Source organism: Hydra vulgaris, chromosome 06 (assembly GCF_038396675.1).
Source record: "Hydra vulgaris chromosome 06, alternate assembly HydraT2T_AEP".
Taxonomy (NCBI): Eukaryota; Metazoa; Cnidaria; class Hydrozoa; order Anthoathecata; family Hydridae; genus Hydra; species Hydra vulgaris.
In genome coordinates, this window is record NC_088925.1 from 55175372 (window position 1) to 55201640 (window position 26269).

Below are 26269 nucleotides of genomic sequence, written 5' to 3' on the forward strand. Positions count from 1 at the left end.
CCGAGGCGGAGTTATTTTTTTTCCCCACAACACATCGCCTGTTTAGATGAATTATCAGTTTACCTCTGATTAGTGATGTCAAAGCAAGATGTAAATTAAGTCGCCAAAATAATTTTGCACCGCAATCAAGTGAATTTGTTTTAAAAAAAAACTTTTAGCGTAAAAAGCAAAGCAATCACGACCTCTCAAGACCTCTCTCTGTTTATGTAATCAAGGAAGCCAAAACTTTTTTTTGCCTTATACAGTATTTTAGACTTAAAAAAATCTTTTCTAAATGCCTAATTCTGAAAAATATCTATGTTTTTTCCGAAATTTCCGTTTAGTGATGCGTAATGCAGTGGTGAAAATTGTTTAATGTTAAAAATATGGACCGTTAAGAATCCTTTAATAATATTTAATTTTTTAACAACTAAAGTTATTCAAAAATTAGAAAGAGCACTTTTCTTTTTTTACCAGGTTTATATGCGAAGAATATCGTAAAAATATTAAGGCCCTAATCAATTTTAGATTGTTAACTTCGATCTAAAAGTCTTTAAATTTAATTAATTAAAATTCATTGATTTTAGCCTAAAATATTTAATATCATTAACGTAAACCTAAAATGTTTATTTAAACTAAAAAACTCAAAATAGATTGCTCAAGTTTTTAATACTCACTTTAATTCTTCTCTTGAAGAGTTTTTTTTATGTAAATAATCAGGAGCTTGAATAAGCGAGCCCGAAACAGCTGCCAAAAGCTGATGAATTAACTTTGACTTTTTTTCATTTGAAAGCATGCTGTAATTAAGCAGTTGAGATGTCTAAAAAAAGTTAAGATGTTTAAAAAAAACTTTAATCAGTAGGCATATCATTAATTTTGTTTATTAAATGATACTGTAAACAAATCTTTGACTTTTTATTGGAGGGTTAGGTTTCTTAAAAGGATTATTGAAAATTTCAAAATAATTCGAAATTGAAAAATTTATAACTGTAACTTAAGTAAGATAATAAAAATCAATAACGAAAAACAACAAAAACTTCTGTTTTGTTTTTTGTTATTGATTTATATTATACATGCATGTTGTATGATGCAATACAAACAAATGTTTGTTTTCGTTTGTTCGTAATTTTAGTAATGTTCGTCAATCCTTTAGATCTATAAATATTCATTTTTTCTGAACATGTTTTTACCAATTTTTTTAAATACAATTTAATTAAATTTTTATTTTAAATCATTAACTAGTGGAAAAAAAAATCCAAAAAAAGTTCAAAGTTTATGCTGATGTTAAAAAGACAAGGCAGTTAATGGCTAAGGAAATTTGAAGTAAACGCTCCAAATTGCACCCTAACCATATATGGAGATACGTTTCTGTCTTCAAAAACACAGTATACGTAAAACATCATTGAAAAGTATGCACACCTTTGAAGATAAGCTTAATCTACTTTTATAAAAATTACCGGTGCACGTGTTATGCTCACAGTAACACGGATAAGTGTACTCTCGGTAAAAATGTATAAAAATTAACCTCATCATCATAAAAGTTTAGTCTAAAAAATAAAATCTAAAATGTTTCAATAGTTATAAAAATTAACCTCATCATCATAAAAGTTTAGTCTAAAAAATAAAATCTAAAATGTTTGAATAGTTATTATATTTACTTACAGCTTGAAAGTCAACACGGGGTATTTCTGACTTTTTATGATCCTTATATTTTCCTTTAGTAATTTTAAATTGTTCACTTTTCTTTAATGCTTTTATTGAATAACTTTGGTTTGCAAGCGATAAGTTACTTTTTAAAGAAATATTCCTTGCAATCAAGTTGGTAGAAGAAATCTCTTTCGAAAAATTGCTATTGACATTAGTTATCTCAGCCTTTTTAAAACTTGCTTCTATTGATTGATTATTCAGATTATTCGAAGTGTTGTTATGCTTAGTGACATTCACTTGGGAGAAAAATTCGTCAACGTTCGAGTTACTTTCGTTATGATGAAGTCCTAAATCAATATAAGATGTTAAACTTTTACGATTTTGTTTTTCCATTTGTTTCAATGGTTTGTGTGTAATGATTTCAGGTGTAAAAAATCTTTTTACGCTAATTTTCAGAGGTAAAGCAGTATGGTTATTAGACTTTTTAAAAATGGGGCTTATATCTTTCTTTCTCGATAAAACACCGTTTAGTCTTATATCATTTTGTATTATTTCGTTATGTTTGTTTGCGAGTGAATTACTACTCAGTTGTATTAACGAATTATGTTTATTTAATAAGGTTTGTATATGTGTGTTGTTTATATTACTTATTCCATGTAAGTCATTCATTTTCTGAAGTACTTCAACCATATTGTATTTGTGTGGAACTAAAAGTATAAAAATAATAATAAATAAACATAAAGTATGATATTTAGGCATTAATTATAATAAGTAGTGTTAAATTATAATAAATAGGAATAAACCGTGTTAAACGAGTCATTTCAAAACACGCAACTAACAATCAAACGTTAAAAAGATAAAAATACCAGGAAAGTCCAAATTTTTTTTTCTATGACAGGAATTTAAAGTTTCATTTATTTTCTGTTTTTTCTTGAATTAAGAAAATTGAATTAAGAGACAGTTCAAAATTAGTTTTTTAAAATATATTTTTGTTCTGACAACAGTAAAGAAAAAAATGTTTAATACTATTTTGTGCAGAATAAAATTTCCATTCTAGTGATATATTTTGTTTTTCACGTATCGGTATAAATCAAACAATATTCCAAGCTAATATTATTAAATAAGTATTATTCCTATGATCCAATTGCACTAAAAGAGTTCATTTTTGAAAACAAAATGTCTAAAAAAAACTCATGATACCCAGAAAAAGAGATGATCAATGCGTTGAATTATGTAAAAACTAATGGAATGTCACTGAGGAATGGACCATTTAAATGGGTTATTCCAAAAACCAAAATTGAAAAAATCAGGTTTGTCATTTTTTAAAAAGAGATTTCAGGAGCGTATTAAAATTCACTGGTAACAGAGATAGCAATAGTTATACCGTGATAATTTTCTGGAGCGCTGACGGGGTCTTTACAACTACTCATCGTATACAAATCAAAGAAATATATATACCTTCTAGTTGGATGAAAAATGATACATTACTTGTTTACTTGAAATATTTGTACCAGTTATAAAAAAGACAGTATATAAAACTTGATTTTTAGACGGATGAATATAAAGTCTACAGACGGCTAAAGACAGCTTACGCGAAAATAAACGTAGATGTCTATTATTAGAAGGTATAGAATATTATCAATTACACTACAACTAAAAGTAAGAACTTGCATAAAAAAACATGCGATCATTAATAGTGACGGATCCAGGACTTTTCGGTAGGGAGGCGGGGGAGGAGGTATGTTGAAATACTTATATATATATAAATAATTGCGTCTCGTAAAAAAAAAAAAATGGTCATCTATTTCTAAGATATTTTAGGACTTTCAGATTATGGTGAGGAAGGGGAGGGGGAATCAATAGCACGCATCCCCACCCTAGATCCTTTGATTATTGATTAAAAACCTCTTTGGGTTTGGGGGAATTTTGTCGTTTTTACTCGTTAAAAACAGTATAGACCAAAATAAGTTTAGGCAAACTTTAAATTTTAACACCTCATAAAGTTGCAACACCACCAACACCTAAAATAAAAATTACACCAGTGACTTCATCTACACTAAGAATTCAATATAGTCAATTTCAAGAAGCATTAAACCATGCAAAATCAAAAAAAACAGATGAAGTAAAAGCAAAACCAAATGCATGCTAAAAAAATGAAAAACAAACATAAAAAAAATTTAAAATTTCGGAACATGTGTGACTTTTGAAGCATTGAGAACATGCGATTGCAGGGCTCAAGGATCGAGAAAAATTAAGTTTATTAAAAGCCACAAAGAAAGCAAAAAAAGTTGCCGCTAAACAAAAATTATCGTTTAACGTTGGTGAGTTATGTAGATAATTGTAATAATTATGATTAGCAAGCAAAACTTTTAAAAACGATTAAAACAAATAAAATGCAGAATAACGTTTTATAAAGATGTTACCAAATAAAAATATTGCGTGTGTTCACTGCGCTTTATGAAGATGCGCTAGTATATGAAAATGTTGTCTGTGGTCACTGGCTCTTGTCATTTAAAAAAATAATTCATTGGCGATAAACATTTTATGCACAAAAATGTAAACTGTAGTTTCAACATTGTTTTATGATATTTTACACAAAATAAAATTTAACTATCTTAACAAAAAAAAGTTATTGCATTTATTATGAAGATTCGTTTAACATGATTTTACTTAACTATTTATCATAAAATTCAAGGAAAACATTGTATTGATATTTACTACAATTAAACAACTCATCTGAACAATTTACGTTACATACATTAAACTTAAATTTTAATAAAGCTTTGAACTAAGTTAATATTTAAAAAAATAATAAGGCAAGTTATACAATACAACAAAACGGATAATATATAACGTAATATCATAAAAAGTTCAGTCGTTTTAAGTTTGAACATTAATATTTCAGACAAATAAACATTTTTCAATTTTTTTTTCCCTGAAGTATACAAACAGTTATATTGTTAACTTATATTGTAAAAATAAAATAATAAAATATAAAAACTAGATTGGATAAAATTAAAATAAAAACTCCTTGTTTGACTTTATTTAAAATAAGAAGTTATATAGTATTTTAAAATTTCACTTATTTTCAAACTAGAAGTATTAATAAATCGAAAATCAAAATATTTTTGTTTCTAATATAATTTAACCCTTATAACAACCCTTAATTGTACTAATGTTAAATTTTATCATTGCATTTAATACTTAGCTTTTAATGTTTTCAATGTTATGTTTCATTTCAAAACTGTTGTTTAGCTAAGAAATTATTTCAGCAGGTGGCAAGTTAACATCTTTTTCTATTGATTCATATACACAAAGTCAAGACAAATATTATTCAAGAAAAAAAACTTCACTAAATTCAATTACGCATGCTCTTTTACTATTTACTTTTAAAGCTTGGTTTCCAATGTTATACAACAGTTGTGCGTTTTTGCTGTACTAGAATTGTAGCCAATTGATTTGATTCTATTTCTGCAACCTTTATTTTACAACGTCAATTTTGTTGTACAACCGACGTTAAATTGTGAAAAACAATTTAACGTCCAAAAACGGTCTCAACCTCAATTTTGAGGACCAAAAAAACGACCAATGGGGCATTAATTTGCAAGGTCTTAGGTTTCACCTGATGTAAAAATTAAAATTTAATCTCTATAGCCAAAGGAGAAAAACGCATTTAAAGTTTTATAGCACTTTGCGCTACTGATCGCACTTGGAGCCCCGTTGTAAATCTATTTTTTTACTTTTGGGTTATGGAGTTTTTAAAAAATATCAAAAACTCTTTACATATATGTTGGCTATAACTTGACAAAAAATCAGCTCTTTAACACTTGTGGTATGTGTACAGGGACCTAAATTATAGGGTATGGCATTAAAAGCCTCTTTAAAAGGAGACAACGGATGCTTTACGTTTTTATTCTAACCTTACTATCGACTATGGAAGTTTCAAAATTTAATAGAATGGAGCCTTGACATGTATCTTTCAGGCAAAAAAAATAGAAGCAAGATATCTTTTATCTGTGCAAATATATAGCTCTTAAAGTAGGACACTCGCCTTTGAAAAAACGGCCAAAATATAGCAGCTTTTTGTGGTTTTTATGCTTTTTAAAGATTCAAGGTTACATCAAATAACTAATTTAGTAACAATATCATGTGACTAGTTAATATGGGATTCTATGGTTGTTAGACTTCACATTTGTGTGTACTTTGTCTGCAAAAAGAGTGCTTTTTTTGTCCAAGTTTGTATAAAATATGGGGCAGAAAACACATAGTTAGAGGCATTTTTTCTAATTGTTCTGAACTTAAAACACATAAAAACCTCTTTATATTTTAGTTGTTAAACCCACAGGTTTTGCTTTGTTGTTTTTGCTTTGTTAAACCCACAGGTTTTGCTTTGTTTTTGTTTAAAATAATAGACCAAATATTGGAAATACACACAATAGTAACAACTTATGTTAATTTAAATAAGAAATATATCTTTACTGAAATGGGTTTTAACAAGATATCAAACAAAGGAAAATCCCATTTAACCTCAATCTCCCATTGAAAAAACATATATATACAGACATGAAATGATTTTCTTTAAAAAAAAAGTTCCTTTATGGTGGTGTTATAATGTTTATTACGTTTTCTTCAGATTGTTGATGAGATTTTTTTATTTAGTCATTGCAAAATAAGATATATACTTCTGATTAATTTTATGTAAACTTATGATATTTTAGAAAACTATAACTAAATTAATATAGTTTATGATGTAAACAAAAATTTCAGACAAGAATATTTCTTCTCAACAAATGTTATATCAAGTATTTCTAGAAAGAAAAATGAATTATTTAAAAAAACGAATTTAAAGATGCTTGCATTTATAGTCAATAATTTCAGTAACTGGCCTCCATAACCAGAATGATCAGGGTTTCTTTTGTACCAAGCCTATTGAGCACTGAAGATTGAATGCAAGGCTTTTGTTGATTGCCCACTAAAATGCCCAATGCTGTACCCTTTAGAGCAATAAATTCAGGAACATCGTAGAATGGGTGTTTGGGGTGATTTAAACTGGGAGTTGAAGATATGAGTTCTTAAAGTCACTGAATGGGTGTTTGGGGTGAATCACTGAATGGATATTTGGGGTGATTTAAACTGGGAGTTGAAGATATGAGTTCTTAAAGTCTTTGATATGTTGAACATATGCAGTATTTAATGTCCTTCCAAAACAGGAGCCAACAACACTCTTAAAATGTTGAAATGTTTTCACAAAACCAAGCATGTAGTCTGCCTTTTCACTTTCAACGATTCTTTGCAAAACATCCATATTCTTCAAAAGCTTATGACAATCATTCCCAACAAACTCTCCACCATGATAAGGTTGTAATTTCATTTTGAGAAGTAATGGCCAATTTTTGCCATTAAGACATATCTTTAGCATTGATTTGTAAAGATTATTTACAATTCCAAGGAGGCAATAAAGTTCCATTGGGGGAATAAACTCAATATCTTGTTTGACATCTTCTTGGTCAAACAATACGTTATGAACAACATTATGAAAATCCTTTGCGCACATTTTTCCATTCTCTTTCTCAATGAATGCTTTGTATTGCATCCTAATGGATCTGAAGTTTCTTGGAGTTTCCTGTACTTTGAGATGACCAGATTTAACATCATACCAACAGCAAGGGTGTTTATTTAAGTGAGACTGAATGCACAGATGATATTGGCTAACTTCATGTCACATGCAATAAAGAAATGCACATCAATTTTCCTAAATAAACTTTTTTTTTAATTTTTTTGACCTTTTCATAAGTTTTTGAAACATTTTCAGCAGCAGCAACAAGTAATTGACGTTTGGCAGTTGTTTCTTTCCCATGTTCTACAGTCAGTAAGCTTTTGTCATTTGAGGCTGAACTTGTTTTAACATTTTGACATCCACCATTGGAAATAACACTCAAGCTGAACTTGAGAAAAGATCCTCCACCGTTAATACCTAGTTTGATGAGAGACGGTGAAGTGATTGATCTAACTCTGAGAATTGAGTTATAAAAATCCCCTAAACTCTTGCAGTGAACAACCTTCGCCAAATAATTAGTTTTTATTGATGGCCTTGTAAGTGAGACTTTGGAAACTTTGAATAAACTTTCAGCCTTTCGACCAGCCATTGCAAAATTTTCTCTAAATTTTGTTCCAACAATTTTTGAACTTGTAGTCTTGTTTAATGTTACAGCCAGTTCTTGCATCTTTTTATTGAAAGACCAGTATTGATTTGAACTTGAACTATGTCCAAAGTAGTTAGAGAAGTTCTCGATTAGCATTGAGCTCTGGAGGGACCTGGAGTAATAGTTAAAGCTTTACCACTTTCTCTGCTCAACCTAATTGTGCTCTGTGGAGCGGATACCTTTTGAGTTATTACAGAGGACGCAATTTTTTCAGCAATTCTGGATTCAGTTGCTATCATCTTCTTTAAGTTTTCAAACTTGGTGGCTTGTGAACAATCATGTGTTATTCCTCTTTTGACTACACTGAGACAGTTTGAGCATAGTTTATCAAAGCTACTTGATAGTTCTATCAAGCCTTAATCGGTTGAAAAAGTGAGCTTTGTAGAATCTCCTATTAGTCGGCCAACCTGGCAAACTAAACAATTACAAGAATCAAATCCTCTAGTCTGTGGTCTAATAATCACTTTGTTAAAGCTGTGTAGCTTAGGAAGAGGCAAGTTTGTATCTCCTTTGCCATGGTTTTGTACCATTGCTCTGCAGGAATTGCATATGCCCAATGGAACTTTATCATCCTTAAAATCTATGGAACTTCCAGAAAAAAATACCTAGTATTCTTTCCTTGATGAAATCAAAAATATGCCTGTCAATTTTTTTAAAAACAATAGAAGCATACAGATTGCCGACAATCTTGATGAGTTTTTCTTTTATATAGCATTTCAGTGGTTAAAAAATTGATCTTTGAAAAATAACTTCAGTACAAGCTTGTGTTGGTAAAAAATCTTTTTAGTTGTTTAGGCTGTTGACTGCTTAAATGTAATTACTTTTATGTTGTGGCTTTTCCCGGAAAACAAGAAACATTTGTTTTCACATTTTTAAATAGTAGAAAAAACTTGGTCAAAGCTACAAAGGATTTGTTGAAGAAAGGAGATACTTCAATACAAAAAAAAAAAGCTCAACAAGGTTATATACATTTGATTTATATAAAATAAACTTGATTTTAACACTAATTTTGAAATTATTTTATAAATTACCAATTCATTTTGAATTTACAATTCTTTAGTAATTTTTACAGTAAGAAAAAAAGTTTTTATTACAACAAAGCAAACCTGTGGGTTTAACAACTAAAATATAAAGAGGTTTTTATGTGTTTTAAGTTCAGAACAATTAGAAAAAATGCCTCTAACTATGTGTTTTCTGCCCCATATTTTATACAAACTTGGACAAAAAAAGCACTCTTTTTGCAGACAAAGTACACACAAATGTGAAGTCTAACAACCATAGAATCCCATATTAACTAGTCACATGATATTGTTACTAAATTAGTTATTTGATGTAACCTTGAATCTTTAAAAAGCATAAAAACCACAAAAAGCTGCTATATTTTGGCCGTTTTTTCAAAGGCGAGTGTCCTACTTTAAGAGCTATATATTTGCACAGATAAAAGATATCTTGCTTCTATTTTTTTTGCCTGAAAGATACATGTCAAGGCTCCATTCTATTAAATTTTGAAACTTCCATAGTCGATAGTAAGGTTAGAATAAAAACGTAAAGCATCCGTTGTCTCCTTTTAAAGAGGCTTTTAATGCCATACCCTATAATTTAGGTCCCTGTACACATACCACAAGTGTTAAAGAGCTGATTTTTTGTCAAGTTATAGCCAACATATATGTAAAGAGTTTTTGATATTTTTTAAAAACTCCATAACCCAAAAGTAAAAAAAAAGTAAAATAGATTTACAACGGGGCTCCAAGTGCGATCAGTAGCGCAAAGTGCTATAAAACTTTAAATGCGTTTTTCTCCTTTGGCTATAGAGATTAAATTTTAATTTTTACATCAGGTGAAACCTAAGACCTTGCAAATTAATGCCCCATTGGTCGTTTTTTTGGTCCTCAAAATTGAGGTTGGGACCGTTTTTGGATAGGCGTGAACTGTTGCACAACATTTCTACAACTATTGGAAACCAAGATTAAATAACCATAGCGACCGAACATAGGTATTACTGTATAGCTTTATCAAATGTCTTTATCACTTTAGTGTTTTTATTTAAAAAAATATAAAAGAAATGCTAAACAATATTTTCTTTGTTTTTAATTTGAAAAAAGTATAACAGGCTCTTCAAAAAAAAAAACGAGATGCCGTCAAATATCTTGCTTAGCCAATAATTATGAGTTTAACTGCAAAATATTGTACACTAGACTATAATTATTTCAGAAAACTAAGCTAAATATTTTTTGTAGTAACTCTAAAAAAATACTATTGTGTTTTTTGATGTTTTCTACAATTTTAACTTGTAACTTGCACAAGATTTATACCCAATTTGATGACCAATTTATGTTTTACACTAAAAAATAATAGTACACTTTAAATAGGTTAAAACGAAACCCGTTTTAACAGTATATTGGTAAAACAGGTTAACCACTTGTATTTTTTATAAGAAAATTAGACTTTAATTATACTAAACAACACAGAAGTGCTATTCAGAGTTTCTAGAAAAGAAAATTGTTATAAACTAGAAAATGTATTTAATCTCAGCTCACTTGCAATAGTTGATTGCTAAAAATGGCTCTAAAAAAAATTCTAAAAAGCTAAAACTCTTCTTAAAAAAAAATTTAATTTACGAACTCTTTGCATTGTTATTTGAATAAATATAAATTTTTACTGAATGTAAAAGCTGTTTTATACTTTATGTGTTGTTTTATACTTTATGTATAGTATTCTACATTGTACAAAATCTAGAATCGATTTAAAACCTGTAAAACCTGTTTCAAAGATTTCGAAAACCTGTAAAACCTGTTTTGAAGATTTCAAAAACCTTTAATGTACTTAATAAACTCAGCAGCTTTTCAAAATTTTTTGAAAACAATTATGTAACAATTATGAAAGAGTTATTCATAGAGTTTCAAACTCTACATGCCTATGGTGTAACAAAAGTACATGGCTATGGTGTAACAAACGACATTGCAATGGTGTAACAAAAGTACATGCATGTGGTGTAACAAAAGTACATGGCTATGGTGTACAGTATTTAGTAACAAAAGTAGTAGTAACTTAAATCTCAAGACATTTTAAGCTTGATTAAATTTGATGATTAAAGCTAATTATCAAATATCTTTTGTTTTAGGTATTGTGAAACATGTTAGAAAAACAATGTTAAAGAATTCTATATCAGCAGCTATTGAAGCTGTAAAAAAGAAAGTGATTTAATTTTAAAGATTTTTATTTAAAAGATTTAATAAAGTCTGCAAGCAGTTTAATGTACCACAGTGTACTTTGCAAAGAAGGTCCAGGTAAAAATCAAATCCTGTCCGAGAATTGTTGAAGTCACTTGTATCAATAAAGTGTGTATTTTCTGTTGAAAAGGAAAATAAGCTGGTAACTCAATGTTTTATAGGTTAACACCTAAAGTCCTGCATGGAAATTCCTGTCAACTTGTTCTCAACTTAACTATTTCCATAAAACATTTAGTCAAAAAAATTAACAGGTTGAGGACTTCATGGGTTTTTGGCACAGCACCCAGAATTGACTGTGAGAATGCCAGAGCTTACTTTTTCAGCTAAAGTTGAAGATCTCCTTAAAATAGTTTAGAGAATGTTAAAACTTTCAAAAAATTTTATATAAAAAGCCATCATCCTTACTTAACTGTTTCAATCTATCTTTTAAAAATATTTATGGTCTTCAAAGTACCTTTTTATCAGTTAACTTACTAGGTTTTTGTGAGACTCTTTAAATTTGGATGTTACTTCTTTAAATCTATAGTATTAATGGCTGTTGCCCTTTGATTTGAAAAAAACTGCAATAGTCACATGTTTGGCTTGGGTGTATAATTACACATTAATTTAGCTATTTGTCAAGAAATCAGTTTTGAATTCTCTGATCATTCTTTTATATGTTTCTTCTAAGCACCACTTTAATCAATATCCTTTTTTTTTATTCCTCTACCATTCCAGTTAAACAGGTTAACCCATTGTTAGACATCCAAAAAACTTTTTTACAGCTTGTGGTACTGACAACAATTCTGCAAAAGAATGTTATCTCTCCTTAACTCTTTTATTCTCTCTAAACTATTTCATGAGTGTTTGACTGCATCTTATTTTTCTGCCTGCCCAAAAGTGATTCCAATTTTAAAAACTTAGGTAAACACTGTGACCCCTCTAACTATTGTCCAATCAGTTCAATCCAATCTGTCTTCTCTCTACTATTAGTAAGATCTTTGAGTTTTTAATCAACAAATTTGTTGCTTGAGTCTAATAACTTACTTTTGTAAGTTATTATCACAACCAATACAGATTTCAATCTTCTCTTTCTACGGCAGACTTGCAAGCAACTGTAAGTGAACGATTGGTGCATTGGATGGGGGCAACAAAGCAAGGCCTGTTGCTCTTGACATTTTAAAAGCTTTCAATAAAGTTTGGCATTGTGGTTTTCTCCATAAGCGTGCTTCATATAGTGTATTTGGGAAAATTTTTGTGATTATTAAATCATTTCTTTCTAACTGTAGAATTAAAATCATCTTATTTTCAATATTTCTAGGGTACTGCAAGATTCTATTCTTGATCCTGCATCCTTTCTTATCTACACTAATGATGTTCCTTACAATCTTACATCTCAAGAGGCTCTATTGTCTAATAACTCAACTTTATATTCCTGCCATCTAGGGCTTGGAGTGGCATGTGAAATTTTATCTCCAACTAAACTCAAAATTAATTACTAAAAACTCGCAAAACTGTTGACATTCCTACATTGATGGATGGCAACCCTTTCATTGAATCCTTTACATTTTGTTTTTTTAAATTATCATTCACTATTGACCTCATAGAAACCATATGTGCCATCCATTTCAAAGTTAACATCTGCTAAGGTTGCTTCTCTTTATCATGCTCACCATTTTCTTACTCCTGATTTCATTCTCTACATCTACAATCTCTTATTCGTACCTGTATAGAATACTGTGGCCATATTTGGGCTGGTTCTTCTAATGATGCTCTCTTTTCTAGACAAGTTCCACAAATAAAAGTAAAAAATTTTATTTATCAATTCTTTTTCCTTGCACATCAATGCTTCGGAACACTTTACCATCATCTTTAATTCCAATATTTTTTAGGTATATTTCTGTTTTCCTTGACTTCTGACAAAGTTTGTGACTATAAGTGACTAAATTCGTGACTTCCTGACTATGTTTTAAATAATTTTTAAGACTTATAAATAATACAATTTAATTCAAATTAGTAATAAAAATTAATTTGTTGCAACACTTTGATAGTAGAAATAAAAAAATTGGAAAAAAAAAGTCAACTCTTTAATGTGTCTCTAAAATGTGAAAAAAGATTTCATTACTAGCATTACAAACTTGCAAAAAACAACTTTATTTGGAGTGCTGGTGTACAAAAAATTTTAACTTTTCAAAAAGTTCCTTCTTCTGAGAAAACTTCCTGAGGAAGCAAATCCTGGATTTCCTTTCAATTTTATTTTAGTAACATGACATGTTTGGATTAAAAGACTCAACCCTAGAAAAATATGGTTGAGAGACTAAAACATCCCTCAAGAGGAGGTCACTCCGCAAAGTCCGTAAAAATTACCGTAAATTTTTTATTCGCATGTTATATTTCTTTTAAAAAATTAGTTACGCACAAAATTGCTAATTAAAAATTTAAAAAATGATGGAATTGGATAATGGTATCTTAGAAAATGTATTTAGAGATGATGACATCCAGAAATGTACTGATGAAGATGATAGTGATGATACTAGTGAGGATGAATTCAAAGGTTATTAAACTTTTTCTTCTCGTATTGTGCTATTTGAAATAATAAAATAATGCAAAATAGTAATAATAATAATAATAATGTAAAACAACTTAAAATATGTTCACTCTAAACAACTTCCTGAAAATTCAAATTATAGCTGTTGGAGTTAACATCCAGTATCTAATGTCTGTTATTTTCACCAGCAATAAGAAAAAAAATTGTCCAAATTTTTCAATTAATATCATAAGGCTGTTATGAAATACTTTAACCCAAGTTTATATATATATATATATATATATATATATATATATATATATATATATATATATATATATATATATATATATATATATATATATATATATATATATATATATATATATATATATATATATATATCTGTAATAATTAGTATTTCATGGTTGATGTATTATATGTATGTTATTTAGATGCAATTAACATAGTATTTCGTTGCAGATGTTTGCTGTAAGCCATGAAACTTTAAGTACCATTCATAGTTTCTTTGTTATATATATATATATATATATATATATATATATATATATATATATATATATATATATATATATATATATATATATATATAATATATATATATATATATAGTTATCGTTGAAAATGTGATTTAAAGTGAGGAAACAGTTTGTAAATAGTTGTTTAATAAAAGTAATATGTAATATAATATATATATTGTAAAGCATATTACTATTACAAAGGCTTATTAAAAGTAATATATATTAATAAGTTTCAAGAGAATTTGTTTAATGAGCTTGTATAATTTTAATCATTAGGCTCATGACTTGAGGCTATTAACAATTTATCAGCAACACCTGAGTCAAGATACCTGAGGATTTGATTATAAACAGCTATTTAAAGTGAAGTTGTACTAGCAATTTTGCTATTGAATATTAATTTGGTTTCCAAAAAATGGTGCTTTCTCAAGACTAACTAATCATTTACATCTATATCTATGTATCATATACATCTATATCTATGTATATTATATTTATTATAATATATACCTATATTTATGTATAAAATACATGTTTGGAATATCGTGCATTGACAAAGTACTTATTTTGTTGGATCAAGGTATTTTTTTTTAAGTGTTTTTCTTAAAAATGTTATATGTTATAAAAAAATATGTTATAAAAAAATAATACATGTTATTTTATTATATATATATATATATATATATATATATATATATATATATATATATATATATATATATATATATATATATATATATATATATATGTATATATATATATATATATACATGTATATATATATATATATATATATATATATATATATATATATATATATATATATATATATGTAATGTGGATATTAATTTCTTTCACTGATTTTTGAACAACACAAGTTTAGTTAGTTAGTTTCGAACTTGAGTTCATTGTATATAACTTGTTGCACAGGATGAGACATAGTATAAACATACATCTAAATAGGCTTCTATAATCAAATTGATAATTTTAATCAAATGTTTATCTTCCACTGGAAGTTCCTGAATGTGATTTGTAAGTCCTTTCAAAATTGCTTTAGAAAATAAATGACGGCGGATAGTCAATCTTAAAGATGGAATCGATTCCATAAAAAGTTGTAGTTCTTTGATTTTTGATTTGTCTGGAAAACTGTGTCTTATAAACTTTTCAATGAAAGAACAAATTACAATAACATCTTTTGATGGATGAAGAAGACCACCTCTGCTTTTTTGATCAACAAGTAAACTTTGTGAATTATCATCCGTTAGAGATGCAGTAGAGGCTTTACATTTAATAGATCTTTTTAGATTTCTACTAACAAATCCACCTATATACTTCACTACTTCAGAATATTCAGACAATTGCGATGGTTCCATAATACTTACTGGTGTTATATCCTCATTAGCTATAAACACAGTTGAATCATTATCATTTAATTTACATTCTTGATGATTCACAATTCCTTTTGTAACAGAAAGTATTTCTGTAGCATCCTGAGCTAAACAATTACCAGTTTTTATGTTTTGTAATGAGTGATGTACTAACAAACGCCGATACCTTGTCATAATCTGTTTTGCTGATGGATTGTTATTAAAACCGCCTTGACTTCTAACAGCACTAAAGAACATTTCAATATGATCTTGACTCAGTTTGCCCGGCTTCAATTATTTCTGTCAATGCCATATCCAGTTATTTATATATCTATGTGTATGTATATATATATATATATATATATATATATATATATATATATATATATATATATATATATGTGTGTGTGTATATATATATATAAATATATATATATATATATATATATATATATATATATATATATATATATATATCACCAATGTGTTAATTTGGTGATACCGTAATAATTGTTTTATATTCCAAACTCTAGGACACAATGGCCAGAAGCACCTAAAAATTGGGTCCCTGACAGGTGAATACGTTAATGTAGGTAAGTTATTTTTGCTTTTGTCCCTTTTTTGTTTGCCAATTAAGAAAGATATATTTTACTATATGTGCATTATATACCACCACTATTACAATGTATTGATAAAATTCTTGTTTTTTTTTTTTATTGTAGGGAATATTATAAAAATTGTATTTGTATGTGATTCACCTGATGAAGCTGCATTTTGCTTAAAACAGTATGAACTGCAAACAACTACACGATATGCAGTTTTCAAAGTTGGAAAAAATTTTGGAAAGATAGGTTTTAACTTTATAATTGTTTTTCTGTTATTTAGATGTAATTAAAAAGTAATTATGCTGTTGTCAATCTTTTTTAGTAGGTTTTTATTCTTACAAATTAATAAAAAGTACATTGAAATTTATTTTAATCTATCTGTTAGTTTGTATTTTTCATACAAAAACTAGCAGAAAGTTTCCAATCTTATCAAACAGAACTATTTGATTTAGTATTCCCTCCAATCCTTTACATCACTGTTGTGTCTGTGTGACAATACTGTTGTGTTGTCAATGAGCACGACTTATTAGTCTTAACTTTCCTGTTTCTTTTAGAGGCTTTTTTCTTATGTGGAGAACTAATTCCTAAAGGCTTTCCATACTAACATCATTTCTAAGAGCACAGGCTTCCATGTACCTACTTTACCTGGGACTTTTAAGTTGTTTATGTGCTTATGTCATTACATATATCACATTAAACCTGTATTCTTTTATTTGGGCGTATATTATAAACTCTAAGTTTTAAATTATGATGGCTTTTTTTTGAATTCAGTAGCTTGGCTAATGGCTGAGTTTTATTTTTGTAGATAATGTGTTTGCAAAAAGTCGAAAAGTGTTATGGGAAGATGATGTTGTTCCATTCTCTGGAATACCTTACATGATTTCAACATCTAAGGTGTTGGACTGCCATCATGGATTTGATAGAAATTTAGCAGCCAAAAAGAAATGCAGAGAAGAAAATAAAAAAAAAGTAAATTGCTATTTTATATTTCAAATTTTTAAAATTAAGTTATACAGTAAAGTTCCCAATTTAGGCACATTATAATAATTTTTTCAATAGCAAACTCAAACTTGCATTTTGTATGCATATAATGGTCTCTACATTTTTGCAAAAGATTTTTGCAAAGGAACTTAATTTTAACACAAAATGTTGCGATATCAAAGTAATTTTTTATCTCTTACAATGAAACGATCCTCTCTTCTTTTAAACTTTCATCTTTATATATATCTCTTGGTCTCTAGCTAAAACATTATTTACATATAACACGACAAATATACCAATATAAATAATACAACAGTGTAATGTTGTAAATAATTAGTGTAATAGCACCAAATACGTCCAAGTGACAAATGTCATTAACTGATATATAATATTAACACGTAATAGTATTATTAATAATTCATCAATAATAACAGCACACAAAATGAATGCAATAATCAAAAAAGATATGATGATGATGTCCAATCAATATTCTTAATATGACTTGTCTGCATTTTAATAGATATATGGTATTATCAAACTAGGGCATTGCTAATCATCATTACCACAAAAAAAATGTAGTTCTTCAGGACAGCAAGAAGTTTATGTGCCCAGCTCAAGTTGTTATGAGAGAAATTATACTCTTCCCAGAATTTAAGGTCATTATTATTTTAAATTTGTTTCTATGAATGTATATATATATATATATATATATATATATATATATATATATATATATATATATATATATATATATATATATATATATATATATATATATGTATATATATATATTTATATATATATATATATATATATATATATATATATATATATATATTAATTTGTTTCTGTGTATATTTTTTGTTTTATTTTAAGATTTTCACATTTAATTCAGTAGTCAGTTTGTATTTATAGATTTTAGAATCAACTGAATGGCGAAGAAAAAATGCATCAAAATTACTCAGAAATAGTATCAAGAATGGGTCATTTGAGAAAGATAGTGTCATTAGAAAGATAGTGCTGGTAATAGATGATTTGTCTTGTCATGAAAATCATCCAGTTGGGAATAAGGTATAATAAAATATTTTCCATCTCCAACTTATAAAAATATATCATATTATTCTGTATTGTTTTAATTTTATTTTTTTGATAAATTGTTTAAACGATTTTTAGATTGAACTAATTTCCCAAATGATAGATCCTCAACTTTCAATGCAGATTGAACAATATGTGAAAGAAGGAATTTTAAATCTCAGAGAAATGAAAAGGTTGCTTAGGATTAAAGTAAAAGAAATGTTTGAAAATCAAAATCCCCTGTTCAATAACAGAAGATTTTTTCCTAGAAATAAAACTATAAGATTACATATTGTAAAAGCACAACGCAAACTCAGGTATATTTTAATCTATTTAATATATATTTTTTAACCTTATAGAATAGGTTGATAGGAGAGTTACTAAGCTGGTAGTTTTTATCTATCATTGAATAACTATACATAATTAAATAAGATTTTATATACAAATGTTAAATCTTATTTAATTACTCGTGCTTAGGTATTCAATGATAGATCAAGAATGTCTTTTAAAGAAGATTGACGCTTTGAAAGAAACTGATCCAACAGTTAATATATTTTTTCGACCAAAATGTGAGCAAAATGTTGAGGTTAGTGATGCTGGAACATTCCTTTTTCTTTATCAAACTTGTTGGCAAAAAAAACTAATGAAGCGTTATGGAGAAGAAATTCTTCTACTTGATGCCACATATCGTACTACAAGGTATTTGCTGCCATTGTTCTTTGTGACAGTGAAAACAAATATAGATTATCAAATTATAGCTACATTTGTAACTGAAAACGAGACAAAAGTTTCAATATTGGAGGCGTTAAATGTTTTAAAGTCATGGAACCAATCTTTCCATCCGTCATTTTGCATGACAGACTACTGTAATGAGGAGATAGATGCACTTGAGGCAGTTTTTGCAGGTATATTAAAAATATTAGTTGATATTGTTTTAATTATGTGAATCCTAAATCAACCTAAAATTTCTCCGTGATGGTGTTATATATTTCTCCACTGAAATGTCAAATCATCAAATTTTTTCCAATTTTTAACCCATGTTTTCAGATAAAGTTAATTTTTTTTACCACTAGTTAAATTTCATGTTCCATGAACACTCTTAAAATATGAAGCATCAATTTAAGTGGTTCAAAAGTTTTGAATTTTGCAGTAATTAATCATTTTTAGTGACTTTGCTTGGCATGGTTTGCATATGGTGATAACTTTTAAAAAGTCTTTACCATTATGTTTAGGTACACATGTTCTGATTTGTGATTTTCACAGAGAGCAGGCATGGGAACGTTGGATAAACAAAAAAAGCAATGGCTGTTCAAATCATAAAGTGGAAATACTTGCAATTTTAAGACGCATTGCCAGAGCATGGAATGAAAAGGAAATGGATTTGGCAATAACCTGTCTTGTTTCTTCTGATTATTGGGGTGCTAATTTCATTAAATTCAAAGGGTATATCTCAAGATACTGGCTAAACGTTAAAGAGGTAACATTTAGAAGGTGAACATCTGATAATTAATTAATCAGGTGTTTAACTATCATTATCTATATGATACTATAAGTATGGTACAGAGAAATGTAAAAGTTTTAGATTTATCAATTATGTTTATAGAGATGGGTTTGGGCATATCGAAGTGATAGATTTTTAGTGAATTGCAATACAAATAATGGTGTAGAACGACAAAACCAATCGTTTAAATATTCATACCTTCAACGATATAAAAACTCCTCAATTACTAGCATGCTCACAATCCTAATTGAAGAATTCTTTCCTGATAAACTAGAGAAGTTATTTACTTTTTTTTTAGTTTATTTATATTTTACATTTATATTTTATAGGTTTACAGTAGTAATTTCATTATGTTTAAATATAAATTTTTCTGGAATTCTATAATTTAGTTAAAAAGTTATAATTATACACATATACATATACTTTTATACACACGAGCATTCATATTTGCAATAGTAATGCGTGTATATATAATAGTACATAATTAAACTAAATAAAATGTAAAGAATTGCAAATGTATTGCAAAAGTGTCGTAGTTTTATGAAATTCAGCTTTTTAATTAATTTATTTAGCTATAAAGAAGCGAACCTTAAATTGCACTCCAGCTATAAACTCTATAATACAACTGTTCCTGAATATCTAATCAACAGACCACATGATTTTATCAAAAACTGTTTAGAGAAGATTGCGCTTGCTAATGACTCTAAGATGACTGGAGCTTGGCTACAACGTCATGGAGTATTTACGGTAAACAGTTTCTCAGGTAATCATAAAAGTTATACTGTAGATTTTGGAAGTGACAAATTGATGCCGAAATGTTCTTGCAAAAGTTGGCGTGAATCTGCATATTTATGCAAGCATTTTTTCCTGGTATTTAAAAGATTTCCTGAAACATGGTCATGGAATTCTTTGTCATCATTATATAGAAATTCTCCTTTCCTGACTCTAGATAATGATGATGAGAATACTGTATACATTCCAATTAACCCACCAAGTCCATGTTAAATCGCCGATGAATCAATGTCATACGGAGAGCGTTCGTCTCCCGAACTTGATGACTCGATGAAAAAAACCCTTATAACAACTTCAACTTTTTCACACATTCGCGATATGTTAAATCAGATAAAAAACTTAACATATGATGTCGATGAATCAACTATTGATACCAGTGAAGTTTGCGAAGATTTGGCAAAGGTCTTAAAGAAATTTTCAAATGCCATTAAAAAGGAAAACGGAATTCCAGTTAGAAAAGAACTGGGGGAACCCAAATAAATTAAAATATATAAATAAAATATATAATAAATAAAAGTCTCCAACATTCGGTAAGTATTTTACATATTGTTTTACATGGCATTTTTTATATGGTATTATTTTATATTTATATTTTTACAAAATGACATTTAAAAGATCTATATTTTTCTTATCAATCTTTTTCTTTCGTTGATCTGATATTCCTAATTTTCTATGAGTCCTCTGCTACTACTACCCCTGATTTTTTTTGAAATGTTAAAATTTAAACCATCAAAAAGATTACAATCTTTGTATTCGTAGCGTTAGAAAAGCGCTCAACAACATTACAAGATTTTAAAAGTTGAGTTCTCCGTGAAATGGGAGCAGCAGTTTTGGTTTTTACTAACCCGCGAAAAGTATGTTTAAGAAATGAATTATTTGATTTAATTCTCACAAATCAGATATTTTACCTTAATACTTACTGTTTTACGGGGATGGATGCGGTAACGGAGAAAGAAGACAGTAGTGGGTAATTTTCAACAGTGGAATGAAGATGACAACAAAGTTGGAGTGTGGAAATACCAAACGAGTCTAGTGATCATAGTCGATTCCCTGGCTACAGGACATGATTATTACATAAAAATGTAGACACTTTCTAGTATTTGTATTTAAGATTTGACATTAGAAACAATCTGCTAAATATTAATACCAGAAGCATTATCTCAATAGTTATTAACATTCAATTGTTATTAACTTTATTTTTAAAAAATTGTCTGCGTAGTATTACAAAAAACTATTTCTGGCAGAAACCTTTTAGTCTAATTATCGGTTTCGCCAAAACAACTGGATCATACTAGTACTAGAATTTGGGTTTAGGTCTACCTCTAGTCCAATTTGCATCGTAAAAAAAATCTTTTAGCAAAATACGCAGCAAAAAATCTAACATTAACATTTAAAACCTTCGTTTCACAAAACTCAATATAGTTTTATCAAACTTGGAAAATTCATTTCCATTACAACCCACTGACGTAGAAATATCAAGCGCAAAAATTCTTGGCCGTGTTTTGATCAAATTTACGGTAATTTTTACGGACTTTGCGGAGTGACCTCCTTTTGAGGGATGTTTTAGTCTCTCAACCGAAAAATATATTACTGACCACACTAATAACAATAAAAGTTATAAATAGTTACAAATAGTCCTAAATAATTAAAAGTCTACTAATGTTTAACTAAAGCCTCTAGTGAAGTGCTTCTTGGCTTAGAATTATAGGTGCGTTTACCGTGCAGTATAGTTATTTTTTATTATTTTTACAACTATTTGTCATTTTATCTTTCCATTATTTGACATGGGAACAACAACAGTGACACAATAAAAAAATCTAGTAGACCTTTCATGGATGAAATTTAAACTTTAAGGTAAAAAAAGAAAATTCAATGTACAGATATAGATATATGTCAAAGAATCCTATTCAACACGGCATCTCTACTGATATAGGATATAAAAATGGTGCCAGACCAATTAGAATTAAGTGATAACAATAATGAATATCTTATCCTATGATGATAATTATAATGATGGTGATGATGATGATGATGATGATGATGATGATGATGATGATGATGATGATGATGATGATGATGATGATGATGATGATGATGATGATTAAGCACGTGGTTCCTATTCTAATGATAAAGCAGTTAAAAGAATTCTTTTTACAAGAACTGGAAATTTATTTATTTTAAAAAAACTAATTTAATCAAATAACTTTTATTGAAATTTAAAAATGTTTATTAAAAATTTAATTTAAAAATGATCATCTGTCGTATTTAAAACATACATTATACCTTGGTCTTTTTTACCGATTGGTAACAAAGTCATTGGAGATTGGCAGGACTCTTTTCTTTCTTCAATTTCAAAGTCTTTTAAAAGCTCAGTTGTCAGTAATGAACTTTTTACACATTGACCACGACGATTGCACTTTAAATTGTTGCAACTTTCTACCTAAATTTTTTTAACAAATTACAACAATAATAACAAAACAATAATTTTTATGACTATTTTATATGTTTTTATGTTTTTTATTGTTACTATCATTATTATTATTGTTACTGCTCCTATTATTAATGATGTCTATACTGTTATTTTCATTTTCTCGTTTATTTTTATTTATCTTTTTATTTCAGAATTTCATTAATTTGTCATAGTGATATACTCTAGTGATACTAGAGTACACATATATATACATATATATATATATACATATATATATATATATATATATATACATATATATATATATATATATATATGTATGTATATATATATATATATATATATATATATATATATATATATATATATATATATATGTATATATATATATATATATATATATGTATGTATATATATATATATATATATATATATATATATGTATGTATAAAGGGCCGGCTGGTGGCGTGTGCCAAGTGTGCAATGCACACAGGCGGCAAATTTCTAGGGGCGGCAAATTATAAGATCAACTTAAATGAAAATTTGCCAAAAAAATTCTTTGTTCTGATAAAAATTATTATTATATATATATGTAAAAAATTACATCGATATTTCAATATTTAATTTTTGTGAACAGTTTACTTATAAAAATGTCTCTGAAGAAAGTTCCGGGACTCTTTTTTGCTTATTCAACATATTTTAGTACCAATAGAATTTTTTTCTTTGATTTGGCGGGTTTTCAATGTTTTTATCATAATAGCTTTATTATTATAGTTGATCAGTGGTTTAAACATGTTAGTAATTTTTATTTTTTTATTAGTATGTTTAACAATAATTACGAAAGTATTAAATATTTTCTAACTAAACTAAAAATCTTATTTAGAAGTGAGAAACTTTATGTAACTTTTATTGTTATTAAATTTCTTGAAAATGGATAAAAGAAAAAAGTTGTCCGGTTTTCAGTATCATCTAAAACAGCTAAAGAAACAGGAAGAACATGATAAAAACCAAACTAAACTAGATACTTTTTTAAATTCTGAAACATTTTATAGCCCCAACAATGATTCTGATATAAAAACTTTGCCATATAAATCAATTCAATTGAGATCAGAGTACATGAAATCGAGATGGAAGGTGAAGAATTGAACCAAAACAGAGAATCTAGCAAAATTCGATTCTCGAGTGAGAATCGAGATAATTTAACTGGGGTGCTCCCTTTTTGTACATGGGAAGAAATTTCTGATTGGCCTCAGACTCTTGCAAACCATAATACTCAAGAAATAGTTATAAATGGCCCTGTAAACCGTCAATTAAACAGTTACCCAAGAAATTATGATAATCGTTCCTTCAGCTGAAACTTTTTTTGCCAAAAAATTTCGAATGGTGAAAGTCATTCTAGATCATGGCTGATTTATTCAGAAAAAGTGAATAAAATATTCTGTTTCTGTTGTAAACTATTTAACATTACAGATATTTCCCTTGCAAGAACAGGATCTGCTGACTGGAGGCATTTATCACAAAATTTAACAAGGCATGAAGTTAGTGTTGATCATATTGAAAGCTATGGCAATTGGATGGAGTTGAAAAGAAGATTGCAAAGTTCAAAAACTGTTGATTGTTTAAGGGAAACGCAACTTTTGAATGAAATTGATCGATGGGATAATGTTTTAAAAAGGATAATTTCCATAATCATTATGATGGCATCACAAAACATAGTATTTAGAGGATCATCTGATAAACTGTATGAAGAAAACAATAGAAATTTCCGAAAAATAGTTGAACTTATGGCAGAATTTGACCCAATTATGGAATATCATGTCTCCAAAGCAGGGGAAAATCCAAACAAAACTCATTACTTAAGCAAAAAAATCCAAGAAGAAATTGTTCAGTTAGTGACTCGTGCTACTAGAGAGGAAATCCTTAAAAAAATTCAGAAAGCCAAATACTACTCCATTATTGCGGATTGCACACCAGATGCCAGTCATCAGAAACAGTTAACTCTTATTATTCGATATCTAGTCATAAAAAAACATAACGATTCAGTGGTTGTTGACATCCGAGAGAGTTTCTTAAATTTTATTATTATTGATGATACCACAGGTTTGTAAATTTTTGAAATTTTTCTGATTTTTTTGATGTAATATATGTTAAAAGTTAAGAAACGTATATAAACAAAATTTAATTTTACATGTCATGGATTGGAGCAAAAAATTGTGGCTTCATTGAATGAAAATAAACTTCCACTTGAAGATATGAGAGGTTAGGCATACGACAATGGTGCAAATATAAGAGGCAAAAACAAGGGCTTACAAAAGAAAATTTTAGAAATAAACAAGCACTCTTTGTCTCTTGTACAGCACATTCACTTAATCTTGTTGTTGTTGATTCTGTAAAAGTTGGATTGGAAATTGTGATATTTTTCGTAATTATTCAAAGCCTTTATAACTTTTTTTCCGGTTCCACAAAACGTTGGAGTATTTTAGAATCGAAGTGTCCATCACTTACAGTTAAATCTTTAAGTGATACAAGATGGGAGAATCACATCAAAGCTGTAAAAGCGATCAAGGAAAATATTCAAAAGATTTATGAAGCGTTGCGTGAAGTTGCCAAAAGTGATTGTGATGGAACCACCAAATTATCAGTTGAATCCATTGCTGCTAAAATGGATACTTTGGACTCATATATGGAATTGTTATTTGGCATGATGTATTGAACGAAATAAACTGCACAAACAAAATTATTCAGTCAAGTTCATTAAATGTCAAAATTTCGTATTAAAATTATTAAAATCCACTGTAGCATTTTTGGAATCCAGTTACAATCAGACTGAATTTGATGAGTACGTTACCACAGCAAAAATTTTGGCAACAACTTCGGGTCTAACATTCGAGTTTACCGATCTGTCAACTGAAAGAGTCAGGAAGAAAAAAAAGTTTTTAGACAAAGTTGAAACAAACCGAGTTCCTGTTTTAGATTCCAGATCAAAATTCAAAAAAAATTTCTATGATATACTTTTCAGTCATGCCATTAAATCTATGAAGGAGCGTTTTGAAGACTTTAGAACAACCATGTCTCCTTTTCAGTTCTTATTTGAAATTCCGAATATTTCAAACATAAAAGAAGGTATATTGAGAGATAATTGTAATTTTTTGGAAGAAACTTTAACCGACAAAGACGAAAAGGATATTTCTAGTGAAGAATTGATGACTGAACTTTGTTTGTTGTCACGAAAAACAGATAAAAAAAATCCACTAGATGTTCTAACATTTATATTTACACGTGATCTTGAAGAAATATTCCCCAATACTCGCATTGCATTGAGAATTTTACTAACAGTTCCTGACACTATCTGTCAAGGCGAAAAATCTTTTTCCAAACTAAAGTTGATCAAAAACTATTTACGATCAAACATCA

General features: G+C 28.2%; 1 protein-coding gene across 5 annotated transcripts in view; it reads right to left on the minus strand.

The window, feature by feature from the left end:
- LOC100204026 (uncharacterized) overlaps nt 1-26269 on the minus strand; it is an 82318-nt gene that overhangs the window by 1096 nt on the left and 54953 nt on the right. For 2 of the 5 annotated variants that reach the window (XM_065800500.1, XM_065800502.1), the window contains exons 7-9: nt 22708-22864; nt 1642-2333; nt 657-799 (exon numbers count right to left, since the gene is read on the minus strand). In XM_065800500.1, coding sequence (XP_065656572.1) covers nt 657-799; nt 1642-2333; nt 22708-22864 — 992 coding nt within the window. The remainder of the gene's footprint in view (nt 1-656; nt 800-1641; nt 2334-22707; nt 22865-26269) is intronic. The other 3 variants (XM_065800503.1, XM_065800504.1, XM_065800501.1) reach the window with 2 other exon arrangements.